General features: G+C 38.4%; 1 protein-coding gene across 1 annotated transcript in view; it reads left to right on the top strand.

The window, feature by feature from the left end:
- LOC138261177 (uncharacterized) overlaps positions 1-19,315 on the top strand; it is a 106,191-nt gene that overhangs the window by 78,553 nt on the left and 8,323 nt on the right. The window contains exon 8 of the mRNA XM_069209890.1: positions 9,010-9,085. Coding sequence (XP_069065991.1) covers positions 9,010-9,085 — 76 coding nt within the window. The remainder of the gene's footprint in view (positions 1-9,009; positions 9,086-19,315) is intronic.

Here is a 19,315-nt window from a genome sequence, read left to right as displayed (position 1 = left end):
TGCACTTAGAGAAACCCTTTTGTTCATCTGCTAACCAGTTAGAGTCTTTCCTAAGAGTAAAATGACTTTTGACCACCAAGTCTCTAATACTAGGTGCTTTTCTATATGAGAATTGGGGTTTGGAACCAACCAAGGGTCCCAAATCCTGATCCTTTTAAATTATTTTCCAATGTTTCTCAATTATACTTCTTATGCATCCACTCTCTTTCATATACCTCATTATCATTCTGACTGGTTCGTTTAAGTTTGATTCTCTTTTCTTAAATAGAATTTCCTCTCGTTTTTTAGATTTGATCAAAGTCATATTTTTCTTTAACAGATTTTCATTGTATCCTCGATTTTTAAATCTTTCATAAGTTTCTAAACATTTTGTAGATAGCTCATTATCATTAGAACAAATTCTCCTAATTCTAATGAATTCCCCCATTGGTATGCTCTTCATTAAAGATTTAGGGTGAAAACTGTTAAAACTGTGTCCATGTAGCACACTGTTACAGGCAGTTTCTTTCCGATAAACTGTAGTTTCTATTTTGTTATTCACAAAATAGATAGTAATATCTAGGAAGTTAATCGATGTTGTGCTGGTTTCACATGTAAATTTTAGACCTACCTGATTATTATTAAGAATGGTAAAATATTTCATAAATTCTTCTTTAGAACCATTCCAAATAATAAAAAGATCATCAATAAAGCGGACCCACAAAAGTGCTTTCTCAACAAATTGATTATTGATTATTTCTCAAGAAATTCACGCAGACGTTAATGCCGGTACAGCCCCCTAGTAATCCACTGTGGTTTTAAATTTTGGGGTCACCAAGGAGTAATAAGTAATCATCGAATAAAAATCGGGACATTGAAATCGTGAAATCTGTTTTAAGAAGGCATCATATTTATAGTATCACACGCAAATGGAGGACAGAAAAGCAAAAAGAGCTGAAGTGGCTACAAAACTTTTTGACACAAGTAATGTGGTTAATGAGACAAAATCGATAGGAACAGAAGTTGATTTACGGAAAAATCTATCCTTAAAGCAATTATTCTTGGAATTGGAGAAACTTTACAAAAAAGAAATTAATAAAAGTTGGGAGATTATCTCCCTCGAAAAATATATTGAAGTGAAGAGAATTCCAAGAGGATTACGAATTCTTATAATTCCGACATATCCAGGCATGAAACCTGAACTCTGCACAGAATGGGCAGAAAACAACATGCAATGTTCTTTAAACATGATGAGGATTCTCATAAAACATGCTAAATTGGATGTGGAGGATGTCCAAACAAAAATTAAAGAACTAGAAGACAGATTGACTAGCTATGAGGATAAAAGTGAACAGATCCCTTTACGACAAATTATGGAGAAACGACTCAATAATTATGAGGATGAAATCCAAGAAAGAAATATTTAAGGGACGAAAGAGATTATATATTTGGTAGAGTATATACGTTTGCTAAAAGATTTGAACATTTAAAACAAGAGTCGAGATACAGTAAAGCACAACAGAATTGGAATGGTGAAGAAACTTCAATGGAATCAGAAGTAGAAACAAGTGAAGGAGAAAGTTCGGGAAATGGCAATACTTTTTTAGAAGAAATGCAGGTGCTTTACTTGGACCAAAAGTTATCAAGAGGAAGGGTTCAGGTTTCAGGCGAAACCGAATAGGATCAATAAGAGAAAAACAAGGAGAGACAAAAGAGGCGGGAAAAAGGCAATATCCCCTGCGAAGCCAGAAGAAGTAATTGCAACACCAAATTTAGTAGTGAATCTCTCAAATTACCAACTAACTGACATTGAGATGAATATTTTAAATAAATGTCTGTCATTTTGTCCTGAGATTCATTTTGATTATGTTGATACTCGGACTGACATTTATAAATTTGTGAGGAAATTAAAATTACATAAATTTCATGCACAGCAAACTAAAAAGGTAACAACCAGTATGATTAATCAAATTATTTATGAACCGGAAGACATACAGTTGAGGATTGATGAAGCCTCTGATTTAAAAACTTTTTTGATTTATCTCATAATTTACAGGATGAGATGTACACAGAGGAAGAAATTTTACAACAACTAAATATTGATACAAAAGCTCATAAACCCTCGGGATTAAAAGATAAATCAAAGTTTTGTCCAATACTGTCGCCAGGGAATAAAGTGGACTTATTTTCGTAGCTGATGCTGGAGGATATAGATCGATTATGTAATAAAAGACATACCAGTCACTCAAAAAATCTGACTAAAAAGGAACATGAAGCTTTGAGGAATTTGAAGTTAAATAATCAGATAGTAATAAAATCGGCGGACAAGGGAGGTAATATAGTGATTCTCAACACATCTGACTATATGGAAGAAGCCTACAGGCAATTAAATAATCCACATGATTACAAAAAATTTACAAAAAATCCCTTACAAGTTATGACTGCACATTTACATTCTAAATTGGATGAATGGTTTCAACAACAACTATTGAACCGAGAGGAATATATTTACCTGAAAAAAGAAAATCCAACTTTGCCGACAATTTATTTTTTACCAAAGATTCATAAATCAGTAATATCACCTCCAGGAAGACCTATTGTATCAGCATGTGACTCATTATTTGAAAGATTGTCTGATTACGTTGATATTTATCTAGCTCCTATTGTTAGAACTTTGAGCTCATATATCAAGGACTCTGGAGACTTACTAAAAATCCTGTTGGACTTGGAGTGGCAGGAAGATTATTTATTGGTTACAATTGATGCTGTCTCCCTTTACACATCTATCAATCATGAAGTGGGATTAAAAGCAGTTGAATATTTTTTAAAACAACAGAATATTTCCGAATTAGAACACTCTAAAATGTTGTTAGCCATGACTGAAATGTGTTTAAAGAATAATATCTTTATGTTTAATCATTAAATTTACCATCAATTATGTGGTGCAGCAATGGGCATTTCTCTTTCCCCAAATTATGCGAACTTAGTAATGGGTTGGTGGAAAAGAGAAATATCTTGGGCAAAAACGAATGATCAATTTGTTGAGAAAGCACTTTTGTGGGTCCGCTTTATTGATGATCTTTTTATTATTTGGAATGGTTCTAAAGAAGAATTTATGAAATATTTTACCATTCTTAATAATAATCAGGTAGGTCTAAAATTTACATGTGAAACCCATACAACATCGATTAACTTCCTAGATATTACTATATATATTGTGAATAACAAAATAGAAACTACAGTTTATCGGAAAGAAACTGCCTGTAACAGTGTGCTACATGGACACAGTTTTCACAGTTTTCACCCTAAATCTTTAATGAAGAGCATACCAATGGGGGAATTCATTAGAATTAGGAGAATTTGTTCTAATGATAATGAGCTATCTACAAAATGTTTAGAAACTTATGAAAGATTTAAAAATCGAGGATGCAATGAAAATCTGTTAAAGAAAATTATGACTTTGATCAAATCTAAAAAACGAGAGGAAATTATTTTTAAGAAAAGAGAATCAAACTTAAACGAACCAGTCAGAATGATAATGAGGTATACGAAAGAGAGTGGATGCATAAGAAGTATAATTGAGAAACATTGGAAAATAATTGAAAAGGATCAGGATTTGGGACCCTTGTTTGGTTCCAAACCCCAATTCTCATATAGAAAAGCCCCTAGTATTAGAGACTTGGTGGTCAAAAGTCATTTTACTCTTAGGAAAGACTCTAACTGGTTAGCAGATGAACAAAAGGGTTTCTCTAAGTGCAATAGCTGTAAAGCGTGCAAAATTGGTCAATCCATGAAGAATATTTCACTTGCAAATGGTAAGGTGAAGAAAATTAAACACAAAATCACCTGTAACACCAAATTTGTAATTTACATTATTGAATGCCACTGTGGCCTTAAATATATTGGCAGTACCATTTGCATGTTAAAGAAAAGAATATTAGAACACATTAGAGCAATAATCCATAAAGACATTACATATGCCACAGCAAAACATATGCAGACACATACATCGAGTGATTGGAGAAACTTAAGGTATTATGGAATAGATCACATTCCAGAGCAGGAAAGAGGTGGTAGCCGAATTAAAAAGTTGCAACAGTTAGAGTCTAGATATATAATACAATTACGAACGAAGGTCCCTTTTGGAATGAATTATGATGAGGAACTTTATGTACATTTATGAAATGCATTAATTGCAAAGAAGAAAAGTTTTGAAAATTGATTTTGAAATTTTGTAACCTGGATGAGTTAATTATACTGAAAAAACATGCGGATTTTAAATCACATGATATTATATATGCTATATAGTTTATATGAATATATTATGTAGCTTCATATACTTATATGTTGATATTGGTTTGATATAAGAATTTTCGTTTGTTTGGTACACTTGTTAGTAGTAATAATATTAGGTATATAAATTTATATGGTATATAGTATGTTTATAAGTACCTAAGTGAATGTAGAAAGGCATTGTTTTCTTCTTTTGTTTTCTTTTGTTTCCTTTTCTTTTGCTCTTTTTTGTGCATGATACTACTAGCCCCAGCATGCACTATTCTGGTATTGGTGTGATTATCTATAAATAGGTTGGAAATGGAAGTGTGCACTTTTGAACTTGACAAAGACCGTAGTGGTCGAAACGCGTTGTTCTCTTCTTTGTTTTTTTTTTCACAGTCAATCAATAAACAAACGATTGAATCACTATCCTTGGAGGAGTGCTCATCCGAATATTGTTTTAGTAATTGATCTAAGGTCTTCTATATAGGAGATTTCAGAAAAGCAGCCAACACATGTTTCGCCTCCTCAAGGCTACAAAGATAAATGGCATCTATTACTAATTAAATCCTTAGCCATTGTTTAAGAGAGTGTGGTCATGCCCTAGGTGTGATAGCATACAGGCAAAATAGTGATTCCCTAGTGATATTTAAATAATAAGTTGCAAAATAACTAGTCCATCATTGACAGCCATCAGTTTTGGTCCACAGTTTAGTGCTACAAAGAATCAACAGTACAGTAATCTAAGCCGAAAACACCTGTGTGGATTAGTAAAATTAGAGCAACAGAGATTGTTTTATAGAGGGTAAACTGAAATGATCAAATAGACATTAGGGAGTACAAAGTTTGGTAGTGCTAGCAAGTTAAGGATTATACAAATATTCTGAAAATAAGATTGCCAATTTGTAGGTCCTTGGCTGCATGCATGGTAGATGTAGGGTGCTGATTTAGGACAGAGAGAAATACCTCTTATTTTGATCAGTAGAAAAGATCCTTTTTGTCATCAAAGTATTTTCAAGCTGTATTTTCAAGCATTGTATATCCGATAATATATAAATTCAATTAATCCTATGTGTTTGAAAAACCAAATGTTATGCCTCATACTTTTATAGAAAAAAAGTCTAACCCACTAGCAGACTATAAGTTACAATTTACACTTAAGTTCAATTCATCCCAAGTGTTTGAAAACTACATGATTATGCTACATGCTTTTATAAGAGTCTACTTGTGTAGCATACTAAGTTACAAATTACACAATGCATTTTGTGATTACAATACTTTTGCAAATTGTGTTAAAACTCATTCCTGAGATGATTAAATTATGTCATTTGATACTTCAGAAAGGGCAGGGGAGCTACGTAGAGACATAGCGGCTATTTGCACACAAAACAAATTAAATTAGATTGCTCACATCATATACAGACTGCATGTATGCTCTCACACTTAGAAGACAGGCACACTCTCTTAAACAAACATTCTCCAAGGTTTTAATTAGTATTGGATGCCATTTATCTTTGCAGCCTTGAGAAAGCCCCAGGCTTACAACCATGTAGGGGACAAAACATGTGTAGTCTGCTTTCTGAAATCTTTTGTATAGAAGAACTTGGATCAACTAAGCAAAAAGTGTTGTATTTATCTATAGGAAGAAATATTTTGCTGCATTAAAAATCATCACTTCTGCATCAAGAAACCTTGTCTTTATATTTAATGATAGGTGAATCAACCTACTTCTTTTTCATATTAAGTCTTCAGTCTTGAGGAGAAATTGGTCCAAACCTCAACTGGTGACCCAACCTAAATGATTGATACAGGTATTACCAAACCGAGGGACTGTATTGGACCTTGAACCATGCTATTTAGTGTACACGTGAGACATCTTTCTGAAGTGTCCCAGACTGTGAAGCATATACTGCCACCATGGAAGCTGAGAGTGAAGACAGAAAATGCTATGTTGGTGGGCTCGTGCTGTAGTTCGGAGTAAGGACAGCAATTACTCTTGTCAGATACGTGTCTGCATGGAAGCACTTCTGTTCTTAGCCGTTTTTGTACATTGCGTTTTGTCATTTCTCATGGAATTTTACTTGAATTTGATAATTCTAGCTCGTGCTGCAAACCTGTAGTTTACACAGGGTTTATTTAGTCCTGGTATTTATTGATTTACATTACACGGTCAGTGAACATATTCAATTATTTTTATTGGTACACTCACAAACCTTGGGTGGAAACACTCTAAAGTGTACAAATTATAGCTATTTGTAAGCAATTACATCAACATAAAAAGTATTTGTAATATTGAGTAGGGAATATTTTAATGATTTCCATTCCATTGGGGGCAGGTCCCATGTTATCAAATCCTAAAGGAATGGATATAATTATGTACACAAACGTATACTGCATACCTTAAGTTTCATTACCAAGTATAGACTCAAAAATATAGTCAAGTGGAGGACAATTCTGCTAAAACTGAGATGTAAATGAACATCTAAGCATACTAAAAAACAACAACAAATCTGAAACATGAAAAACCCAAAGGCAAATAAAATCATCTATGTATATATTTTGCCTGAAGATTGGGTAGAAATGTCAATCACATGTTTATTTAATTTCAAGTGTAATCTCTTTAGCATATTTCCCAAAATAAAGATATAGGTGTATTGTTTTCAAAATGTTTTATTTAAACTTTTTAGATATTAAATTACTGACTAGTACGTTTTGAAGGTTTTGTCTTCGAGTAATAGCAAGACTTTCAAGTGGTGTACTGAAATATACACACCAAATAAGTGGGTAAATGAAAAGATAGATGTGATTATCCTATTTGCATCTTTATTAAACTAGATAACTTACTAATTGTTAACCTTAACACCTTTAGTAGAAGGATTAATTAATTTTGTCCTCACTTGAATTTTTACTTCTTTATCACCATTCTTTATTTTTAGGTTATTTATACAGTGTCAAGGAAGCCAGAAAAGTGTTATACTAGAAGACAAAAACACAAAGGCCAATAGAGGGTCAAAAACAGAGGGCGCAGATAATAATGTTATTACTACTGTTTGCAAGTTTGTCAAATCAAAATTGCTGAGCAGCATGTTGTTTTGGCAGCTCCATAGGGCATCTACTCAACTATTCAGAATCTAGTTGTGCGTTAGGATCATTGGGATTAACTGCTGGTGATTGACTACTGGCTTCCAGTCAGAAAAAGTGTGACTTTAAAGTCTGCCTTCCCGCTTGTGAGCTGACATTGTCACAGTGGTTGGTGTATCTTTTAGCGATACATCCTGTTATTTGTCCTTTTTCAGCGTTTGGAAAGCAGAAGAGGATACTTTAAAAGGCATGTTTACATTGGGATTGAATTATGCCTCACCGTGAAGCAAAAACAAATTACTCGGCCCTATTTAGCACCCTATAGCAAAGAAGACATTAGTCATTTGAAATGATTTCGCTATCATACATTTCATTAGCTTTTTTTCATAAATTATTTCACCTGTCATTCCTTCTTTGCTGCTCAGTGCAGCAAGTAGTAATTCTGCTTTGGTTATAGTCAAATAGTCTTGCATAGAGAAAAGGGCATTGTCGTACTGAAATGTCAACTTTTGTTCCAGTGTCGTCTTTCTGGAAAGAGGACAGCAAGATTTCCTAAAATACTCTAGACTCCATATTCAGGCCAACATATGCCATTATATTTTTGTCAGAACACAAAACCTTTTGCTCCATGGCACATAATGAGAACCGCTTGAGCTGTTTTTCTGTACTTTGTTCCATATTACTGCACAGGCCATATTTGAGGATTCTCGGTTTATTGTTATCAGAGTTTAAGCAGTCTTGGTCATAAAAGACTGTAACTCCTTCAAAGTTCCCTTTGCACTCATGGCACCTTATTTTTGCTCTGTGGTGCATCTTGGTGGTGCAGTGCTCCTTCCACTTTTTTAACCTTACTCTTAGAAAAAAGTCTTCAAATTCTTTCATACTTCTCTGCACAACTGTATGCTGCAGTTCGTTTTTATGAGCCCTTGGGTGCTCATGGTAGAGTCTTTGCTTTCAAATACACTCCCACATGTAAATCTATCCCTACAGGTTAACATTAGTAGAGGCCAATGAAGTTGGTGGCTAATTTGTGGTAGATATTAAACTTATCCAACCAAGCTATTTATTATTTAGAATTCATTTTATAAGCATTTCTAGAATATTTTTCAACTTTGGAGCTGTGGGGTAGGATGTGTAGTTAAATGAACAAACCTATTTTAATGCATTTCTACTCCAAGCTGTTAGGCAACCCAAGACGATTTTTTTGAAAAGTGGTGCAGATGTACAACACACATGATATGTGGTTGGGAGAAGGAAAAGAGCAAACTGAGCATTCTGCTGCCATTGCAATCTTAATGAGTGTTTGTCTATATTCACTTGCGGTCATGGCGCTACTAAACTATTTGTTTGTAACATCATCTATGAACATGAACTACTTATGCCTAGGCTTTGAAATACTCATACAGTTTCCACAGAGATACTTTCTGAAGTCCTGAACGTTTGAATATATAAATCTATAAATATTGTTTTAAATAAATCTTATTGGGTTTTGAGTGGAAATTAGTTTAATTGGCTTTCACCCATTAAACTATTCTTTATGGATTTTAGTATGTACATATGCAAGCAGAATGTACTGCAATCATTTCCCTAGCCTTTTTAGGAGCTAGAAATGTATGTATTATTTTAGATCCTGCAATGCTTACATTTCAAAGCAAAGTATTAATTTCTTTACAGCATCAAGCAAAATTGTGACATAATTCCAGATCCATCGAAGAGCAGCATACACTTAACATTTGTTGAAAAGCCACAGGTAAATGATTTCCTTTATTATTAAATATAAAATAGGTTTGCTCACATTATGGATGACCAGACGTTTTCCGTTGTCTGTTTTATGAGCCGATGGACTGCTTGTTTTATGAAAGCATTTCACACCGTATGTCAGGAATACATTATTTATGGGATGAACCCTGACCTAACTGTAATTGGAAACATCAAATAAGGCTTGGTAATGTCTTGGAGAATCAGATTGCCTTTGTTCCACAGATAGGTTGGTGTGTATGGCCCTATGTAAGTGAATGCTTAAGCATAAACCGGTACCCTTTCCCTTATGGCATCATTTTGAGTGTAGGCGGCCATAGGGTCTAAGGGATATAAGTGCAACAGCGAACCTGGAGATTTCTCTCTGTAGCTTGTGTAGACTTGATCTGGTGTGATTGAGAGTTCTGGGTGCCTAATCACTATGGGGCATCTCTACCTGTTGAGGCTGTAGGCATGACCAGGACATAAGGCTCACTTAGTTTGTTGCAAAGAGATGAGATTGCGACCTGCCACAGATCAGGCATGAAGTGTATGGTTTGATTCTGTGACCCTTGAACAGAGGCTTCGGATGGTGCGAACCTGGGACAGATCTTCCAAAAAGAGCAACAGGAGCCTCTGCGATACGAGGCCTGAAGAGGTCATCACTAAATATTTGAAATTAAATGTTACTTTTATGTCCTAGACACCTGTAACTGGGGGATGTTGCAGTACTCTGAAATATCTCATGCACCTGTGACTGGGGAAATGCACAGCATGTTGTATTGTGATATTCTGCATGGGAAATCACTAAAACAAAGTTGCACAAAAATGAGATGTTACTGCTCAGTCTGGACCATGAGTACATCTGCCAGTTACCATGGATAAGCCATTTGGGATTAAAATTTTCAACTTTCCTTCTATTTGCCTGTGGGGAAATCCAATTTAAAATCTTGTTGTATGTCTGCTGTTAAAATAAGGTGACCCCCCAAGACTAATGCGCTCAGTGGACAATCAACAAATGGCTCAATCATGTAAGACCTACCTTTCTTCTGTCTGAATGCATATGAAAGTTATCAACCAAACCAAAATAAACATCCTCCAGGCAGTCATAAACACCCCAGTAATAATAAAAAAGCTAAATGTAAGCTGTGACAACTAGAGAAAGATTGGATGAGGAATTATTTTCCAAAGGCAGGGCTCAGTATAGATTTCTAGCCTGATGATTGATGCAGTAGAATGCAAACCTCAGAGAACATACTTTTGGGTAGTAAATCCTTTGGAGAAGCTAGTGAAGTACCTTCCAGAGCTCACTTCAAATGATGAAGAACCCTGCAGAAATTAAAACTAATTGGCTCTGAAAGGTTTGGTAAATATGTTACCTGTTAATTGCCTGGACAAGGCACTTACTGAGATTATTGAATTATTACTTAGCTCAAGTCTTTACACTTGCTCCCTTAGGGGTGATTTTCACCCTATGTTTATGAAGGACTATACATGCTTTAAACTATCCCTCACCTACAGGAGACAGGAAATAGTTTTGGAATTTCAGGACTTGTCCATTAGTAACTGGCATGTCCTACTAACACCTTTATTTTTTATGGTATCTTTGGATCCTCTTGCATCAGTAAACTTCACGCAACCTCTGAGTTCCCATTTCTAGATAAGCTGTTTGGGTAGGTAGTAACTCAATTACAGTCCTTCCCAGAGCAAGTAACATCTTCAATACATTTCAGGACAGGTTATTTTAAGTTGGTTCGCTTTGACAGTGGTCCCATCCATTTTGCACTTACTGAGGCGAGGGCTTTCCAACTAGATGGCTGTGGTATGTATGTCTTGATATTAATGAAAAGGCTCCATATGTGAGCGTGCTCTGCAGTATCTTCTAACAGACTGTGATAGGTTTTTGAATTGGGGTTTTATATTCTAATTTTAGGACCTTTACAAAGTGGGCATCAAGGCTGTATAGGACCAGATACCACAATTGCATTTACCATTAATTTACAGGATGCAGAGGATAAGTGGTTCTGCTCAATCAGTTCTTCGCTCACTTGCCACAAGTCCAGATCCTGAAGGTCTACGATTGCTATTACCCAACTCACCCTAACCCTTGATCTCCCCATGGTGGCTTGGGGAGCAATCTCTGCCACACAAATGCCCATCTGGTGACATTCGTTCTAACTGGTGCAGGATCTGTGGAAAAGTGTGCTAAATAATTCCCATTATTGGTCTCTGTTATAGACCACTTTAGCAGTCTGATTCCCAGACATATTTTTTCAAAAACATAACATATACTTAGAGCAGGCTGTTGGTTATCCATTTGTAAAAGTTGAGTGGCTTTGTTGCCTATCTCACCCCACCCCACTCCCTGTTCGGTGGTTTCCCTCACCATTTTTGTGTTTAGCCCACCATGCAGCATTTGGGTCTCGCAGGGTTCTGCTTGAGTTGTATCCTTAGATTGCTGATTTAAGGATACACTTTTTGTTTTACCTTTGTGTGAGCTTGTGATGCAGTCGAGAGTGCTGGAGAAACTATTACATCTCTATGAATACACTACAAAAGAAGCAAGCCAAGGATTATGATGGACTAGAGAGAAGCAAGGAGAGGTGAGAGGATGAGCTCCCTAGCTGGTCGTTCTAGCATGCTTGGTGAGGCATTACTCATGTTTGTGCTCAGCTGTCTGTCCAGTGAGAGAGGGTATTTGTGTAATTAGTTTCTTTCTGTAGGACCATATTGCAGACATTAGATACTTAGAATTTGTTAGTCCTTCTTAGGCACCATGGGATGCCGAAAGCCACCTGGCCTATGTTTGCATAACATCCCACATCTATGAATGTTTTTTTGCAGATTAAACTTGTATCCAAATATTCATTCACTGTCATCTGTTCAGTTATGCATGCGGTCACCTATCTATGTATGCACCCGTCTCCTGCTGCACCTACTGTGAAAATGGGAAGCATTAGAAATCTTCCCTCACTAAGATCACAAATATAAGCAGATTGGAAAAGGGTGAAGTATCCACCACCCTTTTAAACACCTCTACCCCAATGTGAGGAGCAGTAGCTTTACTGGTCTAATGAAATCAGGACCGATGCACTTTTAGGAGGCCCTTTTGTGTGATCAATATCAAATCAACAAGTATTGCAGCATACGATGGGGATGCGTTTCAGTCAACAACAACAAAAAATCACAATCTTGAAGATGAACTGTTGTTTTATAATCACCACGACAGTGCTATGTAAAATAACTTGAGTGTTGTCATTGTTAGAGCAATTAACATACCTCGATTTTTTTCAAGCTCATGTGAATTAATGAAAACAATCATCCATTAAGCTTGCTCTTATTAGGAAAACCGAGTCTGACAAAGATTTTTAGGGAAAGATATTGCCATCGCATGTTTCACCATGTCCCTCATCACTTTATCTGGGCATTGGAATATTGTAAGTCTCCAAAGTAAACAAAGCACTGAATATAACTGACGTAGGAGGAGTGGATCAATTGTTCATGGGACATCCTACAGTTTGTGTAGCCCTGTCAACTATCAGAACTATGATGTGCCCCAAAGTGATCTAAAAAGAAAGGACTACAGAAACTGAAAAGATAAAAACAGTCTCGCTTAAATAGTTATGTTCCCTATAGAGTGAGTTCAGGATAGATTCATTGCTGTAAGAGGCAACCGGGCAGTGAGTACTTCCTATTTCAAGTTTTTCAGTTGGAAAAGAGGCATTGCTTTTAAAGTACTGAGTTTCTCTTGCTTTGGCATTTTTCAAGCCTTTTCCCTTCAATAAATTTGGCATGTTTGACCTGTTGAAATCTGTCATGGGAAAACAGCATGAGTGTGATCAGTCTTGCACTACAGGGACAGTATTTTACATAGAGCCCCGGGCCACCGAACGTGTTACAGAAGGGACTGCACATGCGTGTGCAGCCCCTATTGTGATATTGATAGTGCTGGACAGTGCTATCATGAGGGTGTTCCTTCATTTGCATGGTGGCGTGGACCCATGAAACTGAGGGAAATCTCTTTGCCTCTGCACCCACATCATATTATAGGTGCAGGTGCAGACTCAAACAGGCCATAAGGAGACGCACTCACAGTGTGCCCAAAAGGTTGGCATCCTAAAGACACACATCTGGAGCGAGTAAAGGAGGTCCCATGGACCCTCTAGATAGCCTCTGCAGGTGGGTGCAGTCACTCACTTGCCTGCAAAGGGTTCTTCCCTCTTCAAAGTGCAGGGGATTTCTGATTGCTCAGAGAAACACAAAGCAGCTTTAAAGTAGCCACTCCGTATTTCACTGAAGGCCCTCCCCCCCCCCCCCCCAGGGCAGCACACGTTTGTGGCTGCTCTGAGACAGCACATTCATTGTAATAGGATCCATTGTATCTGGTTGCGCCTGAGCACCTGTTTAAAGGTGTGTCGTAGTGCAAACAGTAAATGTATGCCGTTTGTATTACAGGCCCCGGTATTCCGATTGCTACACAAGTTCCTGTATTTACAGGGATAAGAAATCAACCCTCACTCATAATCGTGGTCCAAAGATGTACATTTGGCATATAAGTCTGCAAATGCATTACCAGTGTTTATGAATGCTAAAAAGTTTGCTTAATTCCCCCATGTTGAAGTGACACCTCTGCATGGAAAACTAGTTTTACAGTCGCCGATGAATTTTGAACATTGAAGTTGCAAATTTTCACAGGCATACTTGACTCCTGCAGAACAGAAAAATCTTTGTGCATTGGCCTCCTAGAGTACAGTGCTGCAGCTCTCATGGACATGGTGACTGGACACAGAAAAAGGAATGTGCTTGAGCCTTAGATGGCTCTGCATTATGTGTTAAGCCTTCCATTACCTTCTTTATCAAAAGCAAATGTGTCATTGTTCAGCAGCATTCAGAGCAAGCAATTCAGAATATTTCTGGGTGCATTGTTAGGACAGATACTTAAAAAAAGCGACAATTTCTACGGGCAAACATCTATAGTGATTTGCTTGCAGAGATGCTAACTTAACATGCAGAAGCGAGGGGACATATGAAAATATCAGTTTATGTTGGTAACACTAGGACAGTAAGCGTGCTCAGGGAAAAGCTAAACAAATGTCTGGAACCTGCAGCCTTAACAATGATCAATATCCACAGACATGTGGAATCCATTTTACATGCATTTTCAAACTGAAAGTGTTACAGAAACCGTGAGAAAGAGCTCGATTATTTATGTTCACATGAAGTGTGGCATTGAAGGTAAGATCTCCTTTATATATTTTTTAATTATTTTTATGCAACATCACACAACAATTCAATAGTGGGCTAAGAAATCTGGTATTATCATGTAGGCACAGAATGTTACAAAATACATAAATGTGAGCTGAGGACAGCCTCATTAGTTTGAATCTTCTGAGTATGTACACCTGTATAGCCACGAACCCAGAATTTGTGAACCCTCAATATTTATAAATCACATGCTCCTGTGTAATAGTCTGTGCCCATAAACCAAACATTAAAGGGAGGGGCCTCAGCACACACCTCTTTTGGCTATTTTGAATCCAGTGCCTGCCAGGTATCTCAACTCTCCAGAGTCCGCCCACTGGCCAGTTATCCCCATCAACACCATCTTCAGGTCTATGGCAACTGGGGTATGTAGAATGTCCACTAAGGTGCTATATAGCTTTTGCAAATAGTGTATAATAGTGATGCAATCCCAGATGTTATGACAGGAAGCCCCCTCCTCATTTTCCTCGGAGTCTCCACACTGTGTGCATGATCAATTCTTGGCCTTGCCCATCTCCCAGAGTGTGTCTGGGCTACTATAAATCTTGTGGGATTAAATTAATCGTAATTGGAATAGTATGGCTAATATCAAATTACTGTTTTGTCCCACTGCCATTTGTCATCATCCATCCTTCCATTGTCTGGCTCCCTAACTGCCCTCACACCAGGCACCGGATCAGGGGCATTAGGCAGAAGAGATCTGTTAAACTTAAATAGTCCTTTTCGACCTAGAGTTTCCATTTAGATTCAAGCAGGCTCTATTCACTATGTAACCAGGGGGTGATGGTGTTGGACAGATCTATAGATTTGGGGCTTAGGTGCCTCAAACTCACCTGCTGAAAGATTGAGGGACCTCAAGATCCCCAGGTGAGAAATCGCGCTTTACAAATACATGATTGATTGATTGAACTTCATTTGATTGCATTTCAATATGTTTCATATTCAGGAAATATCAATCAGTTCCCAGGGGCCAGAAACCACTTGTTTTAGCCAGTTACCAAACCGTAGGGGGGTGGGTTCTGGCCAGTCAGTTTGCAGAGATATTTGATGTGGGTCAGGGCTGCTCGCCAGCACAAAAGTGAGAGCCACACAATCTGTGGCAGCGAGTGTGGAGGCTGGCCTCCATATAACAAGCTTAGAGTACCTGGTTTCCCAGGGTTGCCCATCAGTTATCACATGGATGATTAGTACTATCTCCAAATTACCAGTCCTTGACCAGTACCATCTGCACCACTAAGTAATACAGTCTAAGGTCTAAGACACTCAACTCGTCATTATGAGTGCAGAGAGTACATTTTACCTATGAAACCCTAGTGAGTTTAGCTATCCAAGGGGATTTAGAAACTAATGATTGTAAACCCGGAGTGGCTCACATGGCTGGGGCTGGGGCTGGGTGGGGCGGGGCAAACACTCCTGCGCACCGCTCCTCTCCTGTTACTGCTGCAGGCACTGGCTCCGAGCCTGCCCTGTGTCAATCCTGACGCTGGTCAAAGCAGCATCAGGATTGGCTGGGAGTGCCCAGCCAGGGCGCACCCAGGCAGGCTTGGGAGTCTGTGCAGGCTCTCGCCAGCCCAGCTAGTTTCTACAGCGCATGTGTGTTTGGCTGGGCGGAGCCGGCCAGCCAAACACATGCTCTCTGAGGGGAGTGCACAGAGTACTCCCCTCTGCTTGTCACCTCCAATGCCCCTCCCCTTTTACACAAACAGGATTTGCAGCGGTTGCTGCTGCCCGGGGGGCGACGCTCCTCCGCCCATATGGAGGAACTGCACCTGTTGTAAACCCTTGAATAAATTAGACAAGAGAGTAAATGTTTAGTTCTGCAGAGATTAAAAGAAGGGGGCAGTACAACCATTTCGTCTGACGCCACCCTGCTCAATAAACTGAGAGGCATTGAGTGGGGTCGTAGGCTGGAGATCAATGTACGTACCTCTTAATATAGGACTAATATTTAGCTCCCAGGCGCTCTGCAGGTTACTGGCACTTTATATGCCTAAGCATTAAAATGAGACCATCAGTTATGCGTTACTGAGCTGAAGGCAATCAAATTCTTGAAAAAAACTGGCATGATGCACGACAAATCTTTTTCAACCTCCTACGTCTGTGATTGTGAGTTAACAAGCTTATATGGAACTTATGTTTACCCTAGGTATTTGTTTTTGAATGAGTGACGCAGTCACTGATCATCACTAGGCTTAAATATGTGCCATGCCTTAAGAAATGTATCTTTGTGAATCAGAACTGTGGCCATCAATTTCTCCCGAATGATCTTACACATGCACCTAGTTACCCTGACTCCAGCAATGCTTTCTTACATCTTCCTCCCCCACACATACTCTTTCTGCTACTCCCAGTGCCCCTTTGAATGGAAAGATGTGACTTTTGATGCAATTTAAGTTGCGGAAATGTATCCAGCATGGTAATGGACAAAACATTTCCCTTTTAGGTTCTGGAACTGAAGCTAGGTAGAGCTTGTAACTTCTTTCAAGGTCAGCAGCTGCATCCCTTTAGCCCCGCAATGGTGGTGCAAATTACATGAAGGGCACCTCAGATGGTTTCTTCAAAATAGATGCCTTTGCCGCTGCGGACGGAGTTTGATGGACGGATGAAAGGCTGTCAGGTTGGTGGAGGATTTTGTCTACCACTCTGCCTTTAATCCACCTACCAAATTTACAGTTCACAGTTGACCCTACTATGAACTCTCTGAGTTTTTTTTAACACAGCAGTTCATACAAACCCATTTAAAAGTTTGATGTGGGTCAGTCGTTGATGACAGATGCTTACAGTAAACCTTTTAAGTTTTTTTTTTTTTCTGTTTTCAAAAACAAACTCCTAAATGTAGAGTTTGTTTTTCGATAAGTGAAAACTAATGGCCACAACACCATAGGCGCACTCATTCATGGTGTAGTCATTTGTCTTTATTTTGATTGTCGTGAAGATAAAAAAGCCATCTGACTCTCAAGAAACAGATGGTCAGATGGGCTTATTGTGACAACCCATATTCCAGTGGGCCATCAAAGGAAGGTTCATGCTGACTGAGTGAATTTTGCTCCATCTGTGTGAACTTGGTTGTCTGCCCAACTTAAAATTGAGTGGGTGGACTGAGAGTTTGGTAGACGGAGAGCTCCATCAACATTTCAGTGGAGTACACGGTCTACAAAACTCAAAATTTAGCCCTAGGTCCAGTTCAGTTACATTGATGTCATGGTCTCCGGAGCAAGCAAGGCAAATGGGCCATGGCATAGCAATGGTGCTGTAGGCCTGGTGTAAACCAGGTAAATATCCCTGTGTCCTCTCCACCCCACCCCACAAGCTTAAGAGTATAACAAAGCCCCTAAGACCCCTAGGCTCTAGTGCCATTACACTTCCTGCAGTATTGACGACTAAGTCCCTAAGAATGGCTATTTCTCATGAGCCTCATAGCCATAATCCCGAGCTGTAAGGCCCAGGGAAAGAGGCCCTCCCTAGGACTTTATAGTGCGGAATCTGGGCTGAGGGCCGTGGCAATGGTGGAATGGGCCTTCTGGCAAACAAGGTAAATTTCCCCTAACCCACTGGCGGGACACTCAAAAACAGTCATATTGTGGGTGTAGTGGGTCTCTTAAACCTGGTGCCCCAGTGCCACTTCACCTGCTGCAATACTGGTTGCTTAGCTGCTGTTTAGGGTATCTGGTGTCTCAAACCAGTTTGAAATTGCTGAGATGACAGCACCATGACCTCTCTAGTACACAACAAAATGAATTTCTCAGATACAATCTTTTGGCATATCCCACAAGAAAATCAGCCCAAACGAGGCTGGGAGCTGCATATTTGGTGGGGCAGCTGGTAAATATTGTAAAACAGGGAAACATGATCCACCTTTTCACTTGCATGTGAAGAAGAGTGGTTTCCAAGTGACACACCACAGGGAAGTATCTCTATTTCGACCTATCACATTTTTGTCTTCCAGCCTAATCATAAACCACCAAAAAGTGGCAAAGTACGTTAGTCAACAAAATGATATGTGTCTTCAGTTCCGTGTGAGGTTTTACATCTTTCAAATTAGTAAAACATCATACGAATCCCACCTGAAACACCAAAGCACCTAGTAGAATTACCTTTCAATATTTAGAATGCCCAGTAGCGTATGTAGGACACAAGAATGGTTCTAAATGTCACATATCTTAGTGCTTTGAAGTGCCTCGGTTCAGCTTTGACACCTTGATTTGGCTACTGAAGTGTCTGTCTTGATGCAGAAGCATTCAAACATTGGATTAGTGGACTGCTATTCATTGTAGGGCAGCTAATGACATGTTAATTTTCTGTTTCAGTTTGTGTGTTTTCATTTTTTTTTTTACCTAAAAGTGATCATGCAGGCCATTTGAGGCATTGTTTAGGTGTAACCAAGGGTAGCGATTGCTGGCACCTCCCATCTTAGCTGAAACATGAAATTCATGTCACTTCATTTAGTGAACACTTTTAATAGTATGCTGCTGACATATTTTCTGCTTTCACTACCGGGTTATTTGTCTTTGTTGTCATTCAGTTTATTGCCATACTACATCTTCAAGTCTTTGAGAGTGAAAGCATTAAAATAACCAATACCTGTCCTATATATGAAAGATTATTTGGTGTTAAGTGATCATGAAGTACTTTGTGTGTAGGCAGATTCAGATTTGCTGTGGAATACGATAGTAAACCTGTGAAATACTCAAAAGTGTAACTTTCACTTGTCTTCTCAGTGGTGGTTGAGGTTTTTGACGAGAAATCCTGTGGAAATATCATGTACATAGCTGTAACTAAGGGGTATTCACATACATTAGCAATTGCATGTTGGCACATGTATGTGGAAAGTGAAACCTTAACTTTAAAGTTCATAGATTAGTTGTAGGAAGAACAAAACTGTCCAGAAAAATATATGAACTGGAGAAAATGTTTTTTTTTTTCTTTTGAACCCTTATAAATTATTTTCCACCTCACTATGTCCTGCTTAACTTGACATTTT

Source organism: Pleurodeles waltl, chromosome 10 (assembly GCF_031143425.1).
Source record: "Pleurodeles waltl isolate 20211129_DDA chromosome 10, aPleWal1.hap1.20221129, whole genome shotgun sequence".
Lineage (NCBI taxonomy): Eukaryota > Metazoa > Chordata > Amphibia > Caudata > Salamandridae > Pleurodeles > Pleurodeles waltl.
This window is presented reverse-complemented; position numbering and strand designations above follow the sequence as displayed.